At 41.3% G+C, this 20,290-nt stretch overlaps 1 protein-coding gene across 7 annotated transcripts in view; it reads right to left on the bottom strand.

Annotated features, from left to right (window-relative positions):
* Positions 1-20,290, bottom strand: part of plxnb2b (plexin b2b) — a 159,048-nt gene that overhangs the window by 89,086 nt on the left and 49,672 nt on the right. The window contains exons 1-2 of one of the 7 annotated variants that reach the window (XM_017706744.2): positions 11,319-11,455; positions 2,129-2,283 (exon numbers count right to left, since the gene is read on the bottom strand). The exons of 3 other annotated variants lie outside the window; for them this stretch is intronic. In XM_017706744.2, the coding sequence (XP_017562233.1) occupies positions 2,129-2,132 (4 nt within the window). In that variant the 5' untranslated portion in view covers positions 2,133-2,283; positions 11,319-11,455. Of the gene's footprint in view, positions 1-2,128; positions 2,284-11,318; positions 11,456-20,290 lie in introns of those variants that run through there. 3 more of the 7 variants (XM_037542845.1, XM_037542846.1, XM_037542848.1) reach the window with 3 other exon arrangements.

Below are 20,290 nucleotides of genomic sequence, written 5' to 3'. Positions count from 1 at the left end.
TCAGGTTCATGGTGAGGTTTTCATACAGTGCGTCAAAGCCACAAAAATGCAGCTGCTTTAACAGTAGTATAGGGGGTGGGGCATTACAGCAGTGTTTTGCTGAACTGAGATAGAGCATGAGATTGTCACAGTCTAATTCCATAAGAAACACCCCATGCCAACGCCCCCAAGCCCCAGTCAGCCCAGATTTAGGGATAAAACGGTTTCCTCTCCCAATGCCATTAAATTATTTTTAGTATTAGGGAGAGAAAGCGGGGTGTGGGCTGTAGCTTCTTGCAATGGCAACGAATTATTGGCAGCATGTAAAACCCATCAGGAGGTATTGGAAGAGAAAGAAAAGAGAGAGATTGCTTTCAAAACTGCAATGATCTTTGCACATTGATATCACACAAATACACCATAAAAGGCAGGAACAACTATGAGTTTAGTTCAGCATCTCTGCCATCACAGATGGCTTTTCATAGTAAAAGCCTACAGTTCTTTTCACAAGTCTTTTACTGTGAGCAGTTCCCTATAAAGACTTAGAGTCATCCGTAGAATCTCCACCCTATTACACACACGCAAATCAGAACCGTAACACACACCCCCACAACACTCACAAACAGTAATCTGCCACAGTCACTAACGCGCACTCATTCAGTGACTCCCGTACATTCCCTCACTTCTCTCTCTCGATTTTATCCATCTGTGGATAGACTTTTCATAGCCCTTTCCAGGAAAAATAGAAGTCTTCTACATTTTCTTGCATCATTTTTCTCTATAAGGTCCATTCATGGGATGTTCGTGCAAATTTATGTGCTAAAACAGTCCACATGATCATTTTCTAACCTATATTTAGTTCTTAAGCAAGCTGTTTCTGTTTTGCTGCTTTTAAGAGTGAGATATGCAAATGATCTCTGTTCTGTTTGGCTGTCCTGTATTGTGCCTCATTCAAAAAACAGTCTGGGCTGAATCACAAGTCTCGAGAAATTACACAAAAACCTCCAACATCAAGTTTAATATCAGACCAGTATTTAATTTTTCACTCTTTAGTTTTGTGTACTTCCACTTTAACTCTTCCGTCAGTCCAATCTTAAAAAAAAATAATGACTTCAGCTCCTCTCAAAAAAGCTGCTCCCAAAGCTGACACTGTATGTTCCTCTTCAACAGGATGCTAACAAGCAACTACTCTACCTCTCCTTAACTACCCTGCAGAATTCTCTCTCATGCCCATCTAAAATGACTAAAGTAAATATTTCTGACAAGATTAGATATAAGATATTCCACCTGCTAAAGTAAGAAGAAATGAAAAAAAAATATTTCCATAACGTTTCCATAAAATGATTAAAAGATAGAGAAAATGGAATGCCAAACAACCATACATGATCTGGTAGACCAGCAACACGGTCACCATCAGATAAACTGAACTCAAAACTTGCAAGGATGAAACAAAGATGAAAGTGAAAGGATATGTGTACTGAAAAAAAAAACAGACCAAAGAGATGTGGAGTAAGGTTTTATAGACTGATGAGTCATTGAATGTGTTTGGGATTATTTGGACCATAAGTAGCAGCACCAACTTCAAAGACTGAACTTTGGACGTTCATAGAACAAGTAAAAATGTCCCTGCAGACTTCTTTGAAAAACTGAGCGCAAGTGTTCTGAAAAGAAGGCAAGGTGTAATAAAGGAAAAGTGTGAACCCATTACATACTGACTAATCAATTATACATTTAGCTGTTGAGGTTTCTGGGTAGTTTTCTGTGAAATATGTGTTCTGCTTTTGAGGGCTGTCTGTAAATGCATATTTTGTCTCTTTTTCCAGAAAGGTTTGCAAAGTATCTGTGCCCTATTATATGAGCTTAAATCACAACCATACACACAAACTCACTCTAACTCTCTTATACTTAGTTCCTCTCTCTCTCTCTCTCTCTCTCTCTCTCTCTCTCACAAACACACGATCTGAGAGTGTGTCTGAGTGTAGCTGGTGCTGTCAGCGCAAGGCTGAGGTCAGCTGTGCTGTGGCATGTTTGAAAACACTAGCCTCTCGCTGCGCTCTGGGGCATTTCTCTCATTCATCCATCCATCCATCCATCCATCCTGCTCTCTTCCTCTTTCCCTCTCCTTCTACCTCTCACTCTCTCTGTGTACCCATATGAGTTGAGTGCAGCTTGCCAGTAGGCCCTCACAGGAGTATGTGTAAGGCTCTAAACGGTGGTGTCAGGTTTAATTGCAGCAGCGTCTGTTCTCTCAGCAATGAGGAGGCCCTTTTCTGCCACCTCCAATCTGCCTGCATGGAATGGACTCTGGAAAGAGAGACAGAGAGAGAGAGCGAGAGAGAGAGAGAGCGCGAGAGCGAGAGAGAGAGCAAGAGAGAGAGAGCGCGAGAGCGAGAGAGAGAGAGAGAGAGAGAGAGAGAGAGAGAGAAAGAGAGAGAGAGAGAGAGACAAAGAGAGAGAGAGAGAGAGACAAAGAGAGAGAGACAAAGAGAGAGACAGAGAGAGCGACAGAGAGAGCAACAGAGAGAGAGGAAGAGAAGAGAAGAGAAGAGAAGAGAAGAGAAGAGAAGAGAAGAGAAGAGAAGAGAAGAGAAGAGAAGGTTTAGATGAACTGACTTTACCACCATGTCCAACTTCTGTCCAAGAGTTGTCCTTCCTGAGTGCATGTGGCTGTTCCAAAGTGAACACACAGCCAAGAGCCAGCAGGTACTGTACAAAACATATCAGTGGACTGAACAGTTTACTAGGGTTTCAATAATTCAACAAAGTCAGTTAGACAGTGATGATAGTGATTTTAGCAAAACAGCAGAAATGTGATGCTCTATAATTTTCTGTAAGTGGTGATTAAACCGCTCTTTGTTGCCTTTCCAGCAGGTGATCGGTCCTTGGTAGGTGATTCAGAACCGAACACAGGTCAGGCAGCAAGCTTGACCAAATTGGCTGATTAGGCAAAGTACATTTTTAGTTTTAGTAACAGAAACCAACATAAATTAGCAGTCAGCCTACATAGATTATATTAGAAAAATATATATATATATTAGAAAAATGATACATAAATATATTAGAAAAATGATAATATTGAACTTCTCTCAGTTTTGCCCTGTTTATGCTTCACCTGACAGGAAATCTGTAGCAGGCTGAACACCACTTTGTTCACAATCTACAACCCCATTTCCAAAAAAGTTGGGAAGCTCTGCAAAATGTAAATAAAAAAAAAAAATGCAATGATGTGCAAATCAATGAAACCCTATATTTAATTGAAAATAGTACAAAGACAAAATATCAAATGTTGAAACTGAGAAATGTTATTGTTTTTTGAAAATGTTTGAATTTGATGCCAACATAAGGCCAGGAAAGTTGTGTAATGCTTAAAAAAAAAACAAAAAAAAAAAACACACCTGGTGGTTGACTGGCAACAAACCAGTAACATGATTGGGTACAAAAAAAAGCATCCCAGAGATGCTGAGTCTTTCAGAAGTAAAGATGAGGAGGGGTTCAGCACTCCTCATGCTCCTCAGCACTGAAAGACTACATGGGCAAATAGGGCAAAAAATTCAAGAACAGCATTTCTCAACATAAAATAGCAAATAACGTTTACTTTTAAATCATCTACAGTAAACAATAACATTAAAAGATTCAGAGAATCTGGAGAAAACTCTGTACAAGGGACAAGGCCAAAAACCAGTATTTGCTGGCCATGATCTTTGGGTCCTCAGGCAGCACTACATTAAAAACGGACATGATTCTGTAGCGGAAATCACTGCATGGGCTCAGAAACACTTCTGAAAACCACCGTCTGTGAAAACAGTTCATCACTGTATCCACAAATGTAAGTTAAAACTCTAAATTGCAAAGAAGAAACCATATATTAAAAGGATCCAAAAACACTGCCACCTTCTCTGGGCCCGAGCTCTTTTAAAATGGACTGAGCAGACGTGGAAAAGTGTCCTGTGGTCCAACAAATCAACATTTGAAATACTTTATAGAAATCATGAACACTGTGTCCTCCAGGCTAAAGACCACTCAGCTTGATATCTGCACCCAGTCCAAAAGTCAGTATTCATGACGATACAAAGGTGCATTAGTGAATATGGCATGGGTTACAAGGACATCTGTGAAGGTACCATTAATGCTGAGTGATGGAACATACGCTGGCTTCCAGATGACATCTTTTCCAGGGAAGGTCTTGCTTATTTCAGCAAGGCAACATCAAACCAGATTCTGCGTCTACTACAACAGCATGGCTCTGTATAAAGAGAGTCCGGGAGATAAACTGGCCTGCCTGCAGTCCAGATCTCTGACCACTGAAAACATTTTGCGCATTATGAAATGAAAGACACAAAAAAGGAGACCCCATAATGTAGACCAGCTGAAATCCTATATCAAACAAGAACAGGAAAACATTTCACTTTCAAAAATACAGCAGTTGGTCTCCTCAGTTCCCAAACACTTAGAGTGTTGTTAAAAGAAGAGGTGATTAAACATAGTGGTAAACATATCTGCACCCCAACTTTTTTGGAATGTGTTGGCATCAAATTCAAAATGGACATATATTTTTCAAAAATATATTTTCTCAGTTTCAATTTTTGATATTTTGTCTTTGTAGTATTTTTCTTTAAAAATATGGTTTACATAATTTGCACATCATTGCATTGTTTTTTTATTAACCATCTGCACAGCATCCCAACTTTTTTGGAAATGGTATTGTTAATTGTTAAATTGGAAAATGTTTAATTAGTTCTGTTTTCAACAATGAACAGTCATCTCTCTCAAACAAAACCAAATGTTTTCACAAACAGGTTATTTTAATTTAATCAAAATCTGCCAATGTTTTTAGCAAAAGAACACTTACATATTAATGTTCTGTTTTTAACTATTTTTTTAGCAATAATAAACTTCTCTATTTTCATGAAAATGGAACAAACAGGATATTGCTGCATATTTTCACTGTTCATTTGCACAAAACTTCATTGTGTCGCTTAGATCACTTGCATTGCGCTGAACACTCACTGCGGTGCCTGCCACTTGCCATTGCTGACACTCATTGAAACCAAATGACTTCAGGCTTGCCGCTTTCATCGCTGGGGACTTGCATGTATTGTAATGTTCATATCAGAAATATATACAGTCAATTTGGCAGACTGCATTACATGAAGTGCTAGCTTCCATTATTTAGTTGCGCCATAAAGAGAAGAAATCATTTATCACACAGACGGAACTGGACCTGGGCAAAGGGAGAGAAAATGGCAGAAGATATAGTCGATTAAACAGCTAGTCACTGATAGATCAACAGATTAGAGAAACAAACATTAAGTGCAGCCCTACGCATTACCAATGCTAAACTCTGGAACTGCAGAGTAGCATGTATGAGCCACAGTGTGTTTGTATAGATGGTGGGGATTTTGGACATTTCATGACGTAAGCTACTCATGCAGTTCCCGGAATGCCAGGGCTTTCTTCTCTTGCCAGTATCAAACAGTTGTGCCCAGACTTGTGCATGAGTCCATCTTCCTCTCCCTAACACATACACAGACGCATCTGACTCTAGCCCCTTCAGACACAGACTTGAACTTGAGCAAGCACACACAAACATCAATAATCCTCACATTAACTGGTTTATTCATGTTTGTGAGTTCAGCTACACAGGTCAGACTCTCAAGCACACACACACCCAACCCCTGTTGTACAAAAGTACAATAATACATCCCACCCTCTGGTCAGAGAGAGCAGTAGTAATCAAACTGACTTCTGAGAAACCAGGCTACAGAAATGTTTCCAATAAAGCTTCAGACTTTTTGACACCAGGTCATTTCCTCCTGCTGGTAAAGAACCTCCCTCAGACTCACCAGAGAATTGGGAGGTGTGGAGAAGGGCTTTACCTGCTCACACACAGCCACACTTACACCTCTCAAGCACAGGCCTGGAGACCCTTAGAAATGTGGTCATGGGAGTAAAACAGGCGATTTCAATTTTACAGGAACAAGCACTCAAGTGAGAATGTAAAATTCATTTGAGATGACATAAAATGCAACATTTCAGCACATTCAGTACTCATTAAGTTCATAAAACCTTTAAAAACCTCAGGCTTATTACATTCTAAGGAATGTTATTCAGACACTACAATGCAAAGTGGCTGAGAGGTGTTTAAAAACAGTTTTGACCTACCGGCACATTCTGAACATTTAAGGGGTTAACTTGTGTCAAACATAAATTATTATCATTTGGGAGGCAAAATGGCATTGGAATCCTATCAGTATCGGCAGGTCCTTGGTTTTTTAAAAACCTGTTTCAGTCAGATTTTTAGATTTGATCAAAATTTCAAAGCGATATTTGATATATGAACTCTGGCAAAGCAGAATGTTTAGGAGATGCTGGTGTAAAATGCTGAAACGTCTCCATTTTACTATATATGTAACTCCCTACAAATAAATCTCTATAATGCTTCAATCCAGACAGATGCAGTCAGAATTTCTATATTTTCTAAACATTTATGTATCAGCATTAGCAAACATTGACATGAAAAATATGAGAAATGAGCTTTGTCCCACAATTTCCATATCAGTGCATGCTTAATTACCATTTTCTGCAAAAGATTACTTTAAGAGATGTACTCTGTCAACATGCTGGTATACAGAGACAGTAAAGATTGCAGGTGAGCTTTACACTATTTCTAGTCAATCATCAAACAAAACAACCAATCCTCATGTTGACTGCTCAAGAGACTGCATTGTTTTAGAATTTCTAACAAGAGACATCAAATTTCCCATCCTTCTGTCTAGTTGGTTCTGGCCAAAATTCATCTAATTCTACCAGGGTGGCATTTCTGAAGAGCCAACCCAAAGCAAATTCCTCTTTTGTATTAACAGGAGTTATATTATTAAGTTTACTACTCAGCGGAGACTAAATAAAGGTTAGCAAAGTGAGCAAACATATCCAAAAATCACAGTTTAATAGATGGTGCTATACTCTCGGATAGAAGTACTGACTTGCCTTTGGACCCTATGCTTTTCACTACTTGGTGAACACTGTCTAACATGACTGTGCATGGTTACAACTCTCAGATTACTACTCATAGTAATAAACTCATGCTCTTGTTTGGCCTGCATCGCCAGGAGGAAAACATGAGCTGGGTTTGGAGCTGTCGGCCTAACAGAGTTAGCCAATTGCATTAATAACTTTGGAGCCAGATGTTAAAAGCACAGTAATGTCTAATCTCTGTGGAGCAGAGCAAATAGAAGAGATCAGCAGGCAGAGGGAGAGAGATAGTGGAGATGGGAGAGAAGAAAGGCAGAGGAGGGGAGAGGAGGGCAGGAGGATAAAGTGGCAGAGAATGTGGAAGAGGGGAGATTGGAGCTGGGTGTGAATGTCAGTGGGTGCCTCTGTGCTGTTGTCCTGTTGCAGCTGATTGAGGTCGATGCTGAGATCAATAGATCATTAGGCAATCCCTGCACTGGCCAGAACAAGCAGACAGATTACCGACGAGATAAGAGCCAGATCAATTGCAAATGAGGAAACGTGCACGCGTGTGTGTGCAGCACGCCACTGGGTGTGGTGGGAGTGTGCCAACATCATGATGCCAGAGTCATGCGCACGCATCCGTGAGCTCATATGGAAACGCTGCCAGAGTCTGGCTCTGCTTTCAGGGCGTGGCTCCGGAGAAAACACAATGTATTACGGTCAGAGAGAGGAGTGTGTGTGTGTGTGTTCTGCCTTTATAGGAAAGCCAGGTTGGTTAAACCGACAATGTCAGGATCAACAAAATGGGCTTGCCTTTATAGAGCACCTTTTAAAAGCTACATGTTTCACTGTTTAAAACTGAAAACACAAAGACATTTGTTTTTTGTTACTGAAGCTAATTTTAGTCTTAGGTACTTACAAAGTACTGTGCAAAAGTCAGCAACCTCTTGCAACCAAGTGCCTCTTGCAATCCACGTAATCTCAAACACATTCAGTGAAGTTGAGGTCTGGACACTGGAGTGGTCAGTCCATTGTTCTGAGAACACCAGCAGCTTCTAGGTTTTTACTAATTTGTAGATGATGTTCTTTTCCCAGTAACAGCTTCATGACCGCTGCAGATCCTTTCAGACTCATAGTGCCGAGTTGTCTTCTTACAGTGGAAAGATGGACAGGAGCAGTCATCTTCTGTCCATAATAGTAGATTTTCTCAGATCTGCAAGAAGAGTGGAGCTTGATTTTCTCCTGTCTCTCTCTTGTTTATCTCTTTATCAGTTTTGCTGGTCTACCAGGTCTTGCATGGTTGTTAGCAGTGCCATTTTCTCTGTAACTAATAAGAATTTTGTATTCCAATTTTGGAAACTCCTGTTTTTCACTTATTTTCCTTCCCGTTACTTATACAAATAGATTGTCTTATACTTAATCTCCTCAGAAATACTCTTGAAAAATGAAGAATTTTTACTTTATGGCCGTCTTGAATGAAAATAAAATAAATAAAGGGTGATCTCTGACTTTGCCCACACTGTTAGAAAAAAGTTACTGTACAGACAAATTTTCATCCACTGAGATACAAAGAAACAAAAAATGTAAATATATTCTTAAAGGTACAACCATGTTGTTAAGGTTCAATACTGTAACTTTTAAAAGGTACACTACAGTTACTTTTCTAGAAGAAAGTAAAGTAATCCGTTTTAAAATACTAAAATTAAAAACCAAAAACATTACCTGTAGTCAATTTACTTAAAATAACATAACTGCAAAGGAAAATGGTAATATGTTCTTCATCTAAAAGTACCAAAGATTTACCCTTAAGGACCTTAAGGATACCACTCAAATGAGGGGTCGACCACAGTAACAGTTCTGTAGTTTTTTTTTCCTAAAAGGGCAATACTGTGTGTGTGTGTGTGTGTGTGTGTGTACACACACGATGTATAAAAATTAGTGTGTGTTTGTCTTCGAGTTCTACTGTGTATGGCATATGACTGTTCTCTCTGCAGGGGTCCTATTGCAATCAAGGCTGTAACATAAAAATAAAAAAAATTCACAACTGCTCAAAAAGCTTCAGTTTTTCTTAATCAAATGTTCTAACAATCATTTGTTGATTCCATTTTGCTTTCCACCATTGCTGAATACAAGGCGTTTCATCCCAGCGACAAAGCATTCACAGTTGTAGAGGCAGTCATTAAAACTAGCTTTGATAGAAGCCAGCACTCTGTAGTGACAGTTCTCGTTCCAATCACACAAATGCACATGGCAGCAAGCACATCATTAACATCAATTCAACATTTCTAGAGATGTTAAATGAATACCTCTCCCTATCTCTGCCTTTCCTTCTCGTCCTCTCCCTCTCTTTTTCTCTCTGAGACAATGGTCAACACCTGTGGAGTACTAAAAAGGAAAGCACCAGCATCACTCAAACTACAGCCATGTCCATCATACTGACAATCACTGACATCTATATTTCACTTTCACCACATGATTAAGCCTAAGAGCTGTGCCTGAAGACTGAAGAACTGCTTTTTTTAAGCTGAAAATGAAGCTTTTTTTTTTTTGAGAGGTGAAGTACCTCTTTTTTCAGCGATGGTTTTTTTCTGATGATTTTTTAGCTGTTGCCGATTCCCATTGGCTGTCCCGGTCTCCTCTATGTAAGGGTCTTGACACATCAAGTCAATGTGGTAGAACTAACACCAACCAAGGCCGACTGATTATTGGCTTCTGTCACCTAAAGTCACCTCACATGTTCCATGAAAACTTGCACTTCATTTCATGTGCTAACAACTAAGAGCTAGTTTTACTCAACTCAAATACTTTGACTGAAACAACAGTTTACTCAAAGTGTTTGAGTTAAATGAAACTGATTAATCTGCTCTTTTTTTTTTTTTAAACAGAGTAGCCTAGCTACAATGACACCATGTATAAAAACGCTGTTTAATTGTTTTGTTCAGATTAAAAACAAAAAAGCAGCAGAAGCTTAACAGAAAGAATATGCTGAGTACATGAATAAAAGTACCATCTTGAGAGTGTCATGCTTGCTTTGCTTGTATTTCTCATCTCGTGCACTGATTCACTAGGCTGAACAGCCAATCAGAGAGCTCCTTCTCACTCTGACACTGATCAGTACACTGAATTGGCCGAACGGGTACTGAGAACGGCCGACTAAAGCACAACCTAAGGGTGATGGTAGGCCGCAGACAGTAAATAGCAGCTGATGGTTGCAAGTATATCAAGGCCCTTTCAACACCAGTCAGTCTAAGAGTATGAAGGCTAGCATTTGATTCCTCTGAATGATGTGAATGTAGCGCTGTAGAGCAGTTAAACATGCTTGGAGGAGAATGCTGACTACCCACTTCTGTGACTCAAGGCTTAACTGAGAGCCTGGTGTCATACATACCAATCTCGTCCTCATTTCGGATCATGTCTTGTCTTTAAGATCTTAATGAATGCAATTTAATGTACTAGGCTAAACTGATCCCAGCACTGCTGCTCTGAAACATATGGGCTAAATCTTTATCCCTATAACAGAACCCTATCACAGCATGTGCGAGCTAATAGAGTATTAAGCACAAATCATGCGCGTGAGAGGATGGAGGATCCCCATAGTCGTCTCATTTCCCGTCTGAGGCCTGGCTCGCCCTGGGAGTGCTTCCTGTGACCCCCGCTGGGCCCAGGTGGGTGGGCAAGCACCGCGACTGAGCGATGAATAAGAGCCGTCCCTGTGGACATCTGTTTGTAAGAGGGGCGATGGGCGCTAGCGGGTGCGCATACGTGTGCGTGCATTCGCAGCGAGCAGGCAGCCGCTCCACGCTGGCCTCTAGAGTAATCCACAGCAGGTCCAGGAGGATCCCTAACAGAACAGTTGTGATGCACAGGCAGATGGTGATCAGAGGTTTAGAGAAGATGGGGCAATCAGACAACGGTTGAGAGTATTGGTTTTCGTGTTTTTTTGGGAGTGTGTGGGGCAGAGATGTTGCTAATAAACCATAAGGCAGACAGAGAGATAAAAACAAACAAAATAAATATATAACAGTGTGATTACTGCTGGGGTGCAGGCCAAAATCTCTCGCATGCTGGTGCACAGAAGTTTTAAAGTAGGACAGGCAGAAGGGAGGTCGATTAGTTTGTTGAAATAAGCCTGACAAGAAACCAGTCTACTTAAGGAAGAGGGCATCCCATACTAGGGCAAACGAAAAATTATGATAAAAATGATGAGAGGACAACGTACAACAGCAGAGACGCTGAGCAGAGCAGGATCAAAGCCGTGGAGACCATATCCAAATTCCTATTTCCACCCCAATCAAAACATGCATATTTTAATCAGGCTGGTAAATCATATGTGTGCAAAGGGCCTCCATGTGCAAGCCTCTACCCATGCTGGAAGCATTGCTTACCTCCTGAAAACAGACCGGAAACAGGTGGGCAGAAGTTCTGGCAGCAGCTCTCTTACCCAAATGCACAATAAGAAAGCGCTCCCATGGCAACAAGACGAGATTGCTTTCCTCAGCCCTCCACCAGTCCACTTCATGCTCTAATGTAAAATGACAAGTTGCCGGAATTAATTTGAGTGTTGGAGCGCGCAAAAAAAAAAAGTCCAGAAAATTAAATACGAAAAAGAAAGCAATTTTCTTTTTCTCCCTTTTCTTTCTTTCTTTTTTTTTTTAAACTCACTTCCTCTACTCCACTATCTCGTGCATATAGAAATCTACACAGCATATATGAGAAACTTTCAGCTTCTCTGCCACTGCTCTCAGTCCAGACTACGGCCAAACAGTGCTTCAAAATCTCTAATGGATGAGAAACCAATTTCATCTCACACAGCGAGAGAGGGGGAGGAGGGGTTAGGGAGAGAGAAAGATGACAGGGAGTGAGCGAGAGAGAGTGAAAACGAGAGAGTGACAGAGAATGAGACGGAGATCTGTGACTGGTGAAGAGGAGAGGAAGTCTCGTATAAAAGTATCTGCACGGTGAAGATGTGTCAGAGTAGCTGCTGACAGTTTTAAAAGGAACTCTGCTGTATTTGTAGGCAGTATCACACGAGTGACAGCTGCCAGAAACAGCACATAGAATGGCAAGCTGCTGTCGCTTCATAAGAGGGAACCAAAATCCTGCAGATGCACGAGTGAGTGACCTCAAAAAGCCTGACATTTCTTCAAAAAGGAATAAAGTACCTTCCATTAACAGGCCTGTGAACTTGTCCCTCACTAGATGACCTTGAACACAGGTCTAGGATCTGTCTCGCCTACCTTAACCCAAATTTCAACCACTGTAAGGGTGACAGGACCTGATCTCTGAGCAGTAGTTCAGAACCACTACTGCCAATAAGAGTTTTAAGTGCTGGAAAAAAAGAGCTGTTATGGGTTCAAGCTCGACTTGTTTTGTCTGCAGATGTGTTGATGTTCATGTTCCAGTTTTGAATTCCTCTCCCTACTCTAGGAAAGAGACTATGATAAAATATGGGTCTTGGAACTAAACGCTGGGTCACAGCTGAAAAAAGCTGTTGTACTCTGTTGTGTTTATTTCATCCGTGCCTTGATCAAAATAGCTGAACCCACTCAGGGCTGAAATACCCCATGTCTTGGATCAGCGCTCAGAAATGTTCCAATACGACCCACGCAATGTAAACTTGGTTTCTTAGGTCAGAGTCGAACAGAGGAGTGAGATGACAGAAAGTATGAAATGTCAGGATTTTTTGGGAAGAGAACAATTTGTTTTTGGCTCTGGGCACATTCATGTTCCTATAAACATACTAAGAAATGTTTAAAAAAAATGCACAGGTTTCTCTTAAGCTCAAAATAGGTATTTAAGTAAAATACATGCCACCTCAGTGGAAGAGGTTGGCAATGTGGCGATAGGTTGTAATTATTGTGATAAATTAGACTGTGATATCCATTACGGAGTACATTGACAGTATCGACAGTACTTCTAGAACACTGGATAACTATGTTTTATTAAAAAGACCATAACAGCAGTATTTTGTTAATTTAATTTATTTTTACCAATGGATTGTTCTGTCTTAAATAGTTTCTTTGGCAAACACTGAAGAAAAAGAACACTGCACTCATAGTTTTCATAGTCTTATATAACATGGTGAATATGTAGCACAACTGTTTTGTCTATACCTGCTTGTTCAAAAAGTCATCTTCAGGAACATCTAAGCTAAATTCATGCCTACTGGTGATACAATGTTACTACTTTGCCATATAACCAACTTTTTATTGGTAATGTAGTTGTGTCAGATGTAGACACTGTTTTTCTTGCACATTCCATTGTACCATTGACCCCGTGTTAACCTAAAAATGACTAAAACATAAACTGAACTGGACCAATAAAAGTATCTGCTCTGAACATTAAGACCACAAAGCTAATGAGTCTTCAAGAATCTGTGACCAGAATAACAGACACATGTTTACTGTATTTATGATAAACATGCTTGAGTACCAGAAACTGTCAGCTGTTGCTTTTAAAAAGAAAATATCTATTAAAAGTTTTACATTAATAAGCACAGTGCCATTGCAGACGCCATGGTGGTCTCCATGCTAAGCTGATCCACAGCTACACCAGTAGCGGTACCACCACAGTCACCACACCGCCATTAGTTTTCACAACGGTTACACTTAACAAATTGCAAAAAAATCTTTTTGTCTAAATAGCTTGTCTAACCAGACTTGTTAAAAAGACAACAGACCAAAAGTGTATACTTGGTCCACAAACATTTTTAGTGGCCAAAATGTGAAATGCTTTGGGCGACAGGCGATGTCTACCCAGTAGTTGTATAAGCTACAAACATAGGGCATCCTTCCTCTAAGCGTATATGAAAACCTGCAAGATGCGAGATAGGAGATGAAGTTCTAGTGCAGGGCAAGTGGCTGAAAATGGGTCCAAAAAATAAGGCCAGAAGAAGTAGTTAGAGCTGCAGAAACTAGGTGACCCCTCACCGTTACAGTTAAAACAGTTGGTCTTAGATTATCGCTCTTTCCACCAGAGTCATCACACTTTTACTGCACCAGATGTAGGACCAGCTTTTCCCACCCAAGCCATATTCTTTTTCTCATTGCATTTTTGATTATGCAACCAGAACAAGGCAAAAATGGTCTAGAGCTCTAAATACAGCATATGAAATGTATTTATGCATAAGAACATGAATGCTGAAAAGCAGACAGATGGTTCATGTTCCCCCCCTCCTCCAACCAACCCCCCCGTGGCATCACACAGATGATGGCAATACACACATCGTCTCCAAAAGCTTGTGTGTGTGTGCGTGCATATGTGTGTAAGACAAATCCCTGGCATAGAATACAGCAACCCCATCACGAGTGCCATAACAGCTCACCGGTCAGTATATATCAGGCAGAACACAGATCAACTCAGCCAAACTGCTACAGTCTATCTGTTAGCAGACTTGGAGATCTCATCATGTTATACTGCACACACATGCTGCACGCATATAGTCACAAAATTCATAAGTATAGGCATTAGTGTTGTCACTATTAACTATAATACTAATCAAGTAATCTTCTGATTATTTTGACAATCAAATAATGAGCCAAAAATTACAACAGACAATAACAATCCATGGTTCTTTGGAAATAAAAATGTAAAGTAGGAAGGCTTTATAAAAACTTAATTAAAAATGCCAGCTGCATCAAAGTTGTAATGATTAATGCCACCAATTTGTTTTATGCCGATAACACATTTTTCTAGCTTACAAGTTATCCATAGTTCGAGCCCAAAGCCCAGCTGTTCATGCACTGTAGCCATGACTCTGCATTTGTAGCCCTCTGGTTCAAATGTAACTTTTAAATGGTAAGTTATGACTGTCTTGATAAAACCTGATAAAAAAAGTTATTTCCAGCTATTGCACCGTAGTGTCATTTACTATCAAAACATGCCACTGATGTCAGCAATATCAATAATGTTAGCACTGGGAGATACTACATAGGTCAGCGCTCATGCGAGAGCTGTGGATTTAACGAGCAGCAAACTAACAAAAGCAAAAGCAACATGGACATTTGCCTTGCTCTTTAAATCAAGAAAAAAAAATTAGTATTATGAGTAGCAAAGAATAATTAGAATAATTTAAAAATGCAAATCATCCTGAAAAAATGGCAAAAGCGTGGATGTCTGTCAGGCTCTGTATTGTTCATGAATTGAACTACACTGCTCAAAAAAAATAAAGGGAACACTCAAATAACACATCCTAGATCTGAATGAATGAAATATTCTCATTGAATACTTTGTTCTGTACAAAGTTGAATGTGCTGACAACAAAATCACACAAAAATCATTAATGGAAATCAAATTTATTAACCAATGGAGGCCTGGATTTGGAGTCACACACAGAATTAAAGTGGAAAAACACACTACAGGCTGATCCAACTTTGATGTGATGTCCTTAAAACAAGTCAAAATTAGGCTCAGTATTGTGTGTGGCCTGTACCACCTCCCTACAACGCCTGGGCATGCTCCTGATGAGGTGACGGATGGTCTCCTGAGGGATCTCCTCCCAGACCTGGACTAAAGCATCCGCCAACTCCTGGACAGTCTGTGGTGCAACGTGGCATTGGTGGATGGAGCGAGACATGATGTCCCAGATGTGCTCAATCGGATTCAGGTCTGGGGAACGGGCGGGCCAGTCCATAGCTTCAATGCCTTCATCTTGCAGGAACTGCTGACACACTCCAGCCACATGAGGTCTAGCATTGTCCTGCATTAGGAGGAACCCAGGTCCAAGCGCACCAGCATATGGTCTCACAAGGGGTCTGAGGATCTCATCTCAGTACCTAAAGGCTACCTCTGGCAAGCGCATGGAGGTCTGTGCGGCCCTCCAAAGAAATGCCACCCCACACCATTACTGACCCACTGCCAAACCAGTCATGCTGAAGGATGTTGCAGGCAGCAGATTGCTCTCCACGGCGTCTCCAGACTCTGTCACGTCTGTCACATGTGCTCAGTGTGAACCTGCTTTCATCTGTGAAGAGCACAGGGCGCCAGTGGCGAATTTGCCAATCCTGGTGTTCTCTGGCAAATGCCAAGCGTCCTGCACGGTGTTGGTCTGTGAGCACAACCCCCATCTGTGGACGTCGGGCCCTCATACCATCCTCATGGAGTCGGTTTCTAATCGTTTGTGCAGACACATGCACATTTGTGGCCTGCTGGCGGTCATTTTGCAGGGCTCTGGCAGTGCACCTCTTGTTCCTCCTTGCACTAAGGCAGAGGTAGTGGTCCTGCTGCTGGGTTCTTGCCCTCCTACAGCCTCCTCCACATCTCCTGGTGTACTGGCCCGTCTCCTGGTAGTGCCTCCAGCCTCTGGACACTACACTGACAGATACAGCAAACCTTCTTGCCACAGCTCGCATTGATGTGCCATCCTGGATGAGCTGCACTACCTGAGCCACTTGTGTGGGTTGTAGAGTCCGTCTCATGCTACCACGAGTGTGAAAGCACCACCAACATTCAAAAGTGACCAAAACATCAGCCAGAAAGCATCGGTACTGAGAAGTGGTCTGTGGTCCCCACCTGCAGAACCACTCCTTTATTGAGTGTGTCTTGCTAATTGCCAATAATTTCCACCTGGTGTCTATTCCATTTGCACAACAGCATGTGAAATTGATTGTCAATACGTGTTGCTTCCTAAGTGGACAGTTTGATTTTACAGAAGTTTGATTTACTTGGAGTTATATTGTGTTGTTTAAGTGTTCCCTTTATTTTTTTGAGCAGTGTATATTTAACATGTTTAAAACATGCAGCAACCTCATTGAAACTGCCAGCCAATCACTGCTGATTGAGACGAGATTAAGAAGATACATTTTAATTAATTATTTATGGTATTGAGTAATTAAGCTTAATTGATTAATCATCTTTTTTCATCCATCCATTTTCTAAGCCGCTTCTCCGTCAGGGTGGCGGGGGATGCTGGTTGCCTATCCCAGCAGTCTTCGGGCGGAAGGCAGGATACACCCTGGACAGGTCGCCAGTCCATCGCAGGGCAGACAGACAGACACAGACAGTCATCACACATCCAATTGGCCTGACAGCATGTCTGTGGACTGTGGGAGGAAACCGGAGAACCCAGAGGAAACCCACGCAGACACGGGGAGAACATGCATACCTCCTCACAGCGAGGAGGGCCTGGGTTCGATTCCCCGGCTGGGCGTCCAAGGTCCTCTCTGTGTGGAGTTTGCATGTTCTCCCCGTGTCTGTGTGGGTTTCCTCCGGGTTCTCCGGTTTCCTCCCACAGTCCAAAGACATGCAGTCAGGCCAATTGGACATGCTAAATTGCCCCTAGGTGTGAGTGTGTGAGTGACTGTCTGTGTCTGTCTGTCTGCCCTGCGATGGACTGGCGACCTGTCCAGGGTGTATCCTGCCTTCCGCCCGAAGACTGCTAGGATAGGCTCCAGCATCCCCCCGTGACCCTGACAGAGAAGCGGCTTAGAAAATGGATGGAAAATGGATGATTAATCATCACAGCCCTAATAAGTATGTTCAATCATGGAAGCACTGACAGTGTTAATCTACTGCCAGGACAGATCACCTAAAAAAGGTAGAACAACATGAAGGAAACTGGTCATCTGGCACAAGCAGTGTAGAATAAGCATATATCTAAACTTGGCCCACCTCCTGCTCTCTCAGCCAGGCTCCAGAGGGTCCCAATGAGGACAGGAGGTCACAGAGTACACACATACACACCCACACACACCCACAGGGACAGAGGATGAAAAGGGGGGGGTGGAACAGAACAACAGAAATACCAAAGTGAGAATTCCACCTCTAGAGACAAGCAGGCAAATACACATACATCATACACACATATGTACGCACATACACAGCAAGTCTACTTCAGACAGTGTAGTTGATGTAGTCAGACGGGTCGTGCAAGCAGTTTTTTCTCTGACCCAGAGCCGAGCCCCTCTCTGCCAGCTTGACCGCTCAGAGTGCGCGGCGGAGGAGAAAGCCTCACAGGAAAGTCACACTCCATGATCTGTTAAAGCCATTTTCAGCTGCAAAGTGGAATACAGCCCATTCTGCATTACTGAACAAAACTCAAATCCTGGCTTTACAATGAAAACGTAGCCAAGCACCAGAACGGAGCTTCATTTCTCCACCTGAGTGGAAAATTGAACCCCCACTCCAGCCCCCCTCCCTCCCCACTTCGCCCATGACAAAACAGATGTACATACACACAAGCCAGAGCCAGAGAAACAAGCTGGGCAAAGAACTAAGGGTGTCAAAATGATAGATTATGATAGGCAATGATAGCCATGACAAAAACAGCACAGTAGCAAAATACTGCATCAAATTCCCCCAGAATTTGTTTACAAAACAAACCATGAGGTTTAGACCAATGGTTCTTACATTTCTTCCTGGAGGACTACATCCCTGCACAGTCTATACTCTAGCACATCTGATTCAGCTCATATAGGGCTTTATAATTAGCCGTAGAGTTGTATCAGCATTGCTGTGGCCAGGAATGGATTTGAGCAACACTGATTTAGGCAATTAGAGTAAAGCTCTTTACACAGTGAACCTAAAGTAATGAGGGACCATTCAGATCTACCAAAAGCTGTAACAAGTAGAATTTTTTTTCCATTTACCACAGATGTTTAACAACAGTTCATATAAGAAATGTAAAGCAAATAAGATTTATTGGTAAGTAAACAAGTAAACTGCAGTAAAGAGTGTTAAAGGATAGACATTAATCAGGTAGTATTATAAAAACCAGGGTCAACAAATCCAGAGGGTATCATTATGACATTATTCTTGAGGCTACAGGCCTCATAGACGGTCACAGATGAGCAGTTAATGGAGTATCAGAGAAAGATTTGTAACACTTTTTGGAAGATGACAGAAATTCAGTACTTTGACATTGAATGTGATTGACCTTGCGTTCTCAATGAGGCTCTTCGTCATATACCTGGATATTAGGAAGGCAGGGCAATAAGGCGTGGAGCAGAGTGGTGGAGCGAAAAGCAAGAGAATGTCTGTTTTTGTAAGGTTCTGTTTCATTACCGTTTTCAACACGCCTTCACTGTCTTTCACTCACGACTCAGAAGTGCACATCACCTATGTAATTCACAGGATAGACAGGAGAGTATATAAGAGGAACATGCTTGCCCTTGGCAGCAACTACAGTGTATAGAGTTGAAGCAAGCACCTTGGCTATTTTTACTCTTTCCTTCCAACAAAAAAAACAAAAAAAACAAACAAAAAAAAAAAAAGATCCTTACAAAATGTTTATGTTGCCGTAACATACAAACATAAGCTATGAAATATATATGCTTGACAAAAATTTGCTTGCTAACTACCTAGCAGAGTAAAGTAACAAAATGATGTCAGTTGCCATGCACAGATCAAATGACCTGATGTATCCAGTACTTTATGCTACTGATTTGACCATTTTGGAAAGAAAACTAACAGATTGCAATGCCTTCTGGGCAAATTCTTAAACTGATATCTACAGTTCTGTTGACTGAACACTTGCCCCTCAAGGGATTGTCTAATGAACTTCACTTGAGTTTATAGTAGTGGAAGAGCCCTTAAGATGGCAACTGGGATTCCCCCAGGCGAAATGAAGAGGGCGAGTCGATGAGAGCATGGTAAAAACACCAATGAACTGAAGCCTAAGTATGTGTGCTGCTGTGAGTGTGTAAAAGTGTACATATTTGCCTCTGCTCATGTTCACCCCTCGTTTAACACTCAGTGTGAACTTCAGCACAGGACACACTCCACTCTTTCTGGCCTTGCTGCTGATCCTTGGACAACTGCTCTGAACTCCAGGCTGAGAGAACACACAGCTTTATATCACACACAAAGAAAAAAAAGAAAGACAGCGAAGTAGTAGGAATGCATAATTGGATCCAGAGAATATTTGATTTGAATTGCAATTTTATTAAATCATGTGATCCAGTTAAGTACACATGCCCTGCATTTGAATGCTGTTACTATTAAGGATGCAAATTCTTTTGACCAATAATCTACCATCATTAGTCAGCAATTAATAGTTAACCAGCAAGCTAAATCAAGGAAATGACCCATTAACATAATATTCGGAAAATGGGTAGTTCTGACTGAGGCCATGTTTAAAGCCTAAATACTTGATGTTCAAGCACATCAACTGAATGGGCCCAAACATCAGTGTGTATTCAGTAAGTAGCCTGGGACTGTATTAAACACTATGTCACCTGGTTTTACTTAAACCGAGGGGCTGATAAACAAAAACTAAAACCAAATAGTTGCTTATTTGAAATGAACTTAAATTAAACGGACTCCACACCAACACCACTGGTCAAACACTTGTTTATCTATCTGTTAACAGTTATGTTTTTTTAATTAAGTACATCCCAAGTTGATATACATTGCCAGAATA

The sequence above is a fragment of the Pygocentrus nattereri genome, chromosome 11 (assembly GCF_015220715.1).
Source record: "Pygocentrus nattereri isolate fPygNat1 chromosome 11, fPygNat1.pri, whole genome shotgun sequence".
Classification (NCBI taxonomy): domain Eukaryota; kingdom Metazoa; phylum Chordata; class Actinopteri; order Characiformes; family Serrasalmidae; genus Pygocentrus; species Pygocentrus nattereri.
Note: the sequence above shows the minus strand (reverse complement) of the source record. Positions and strands in the feature narration are given on the sequence as shown.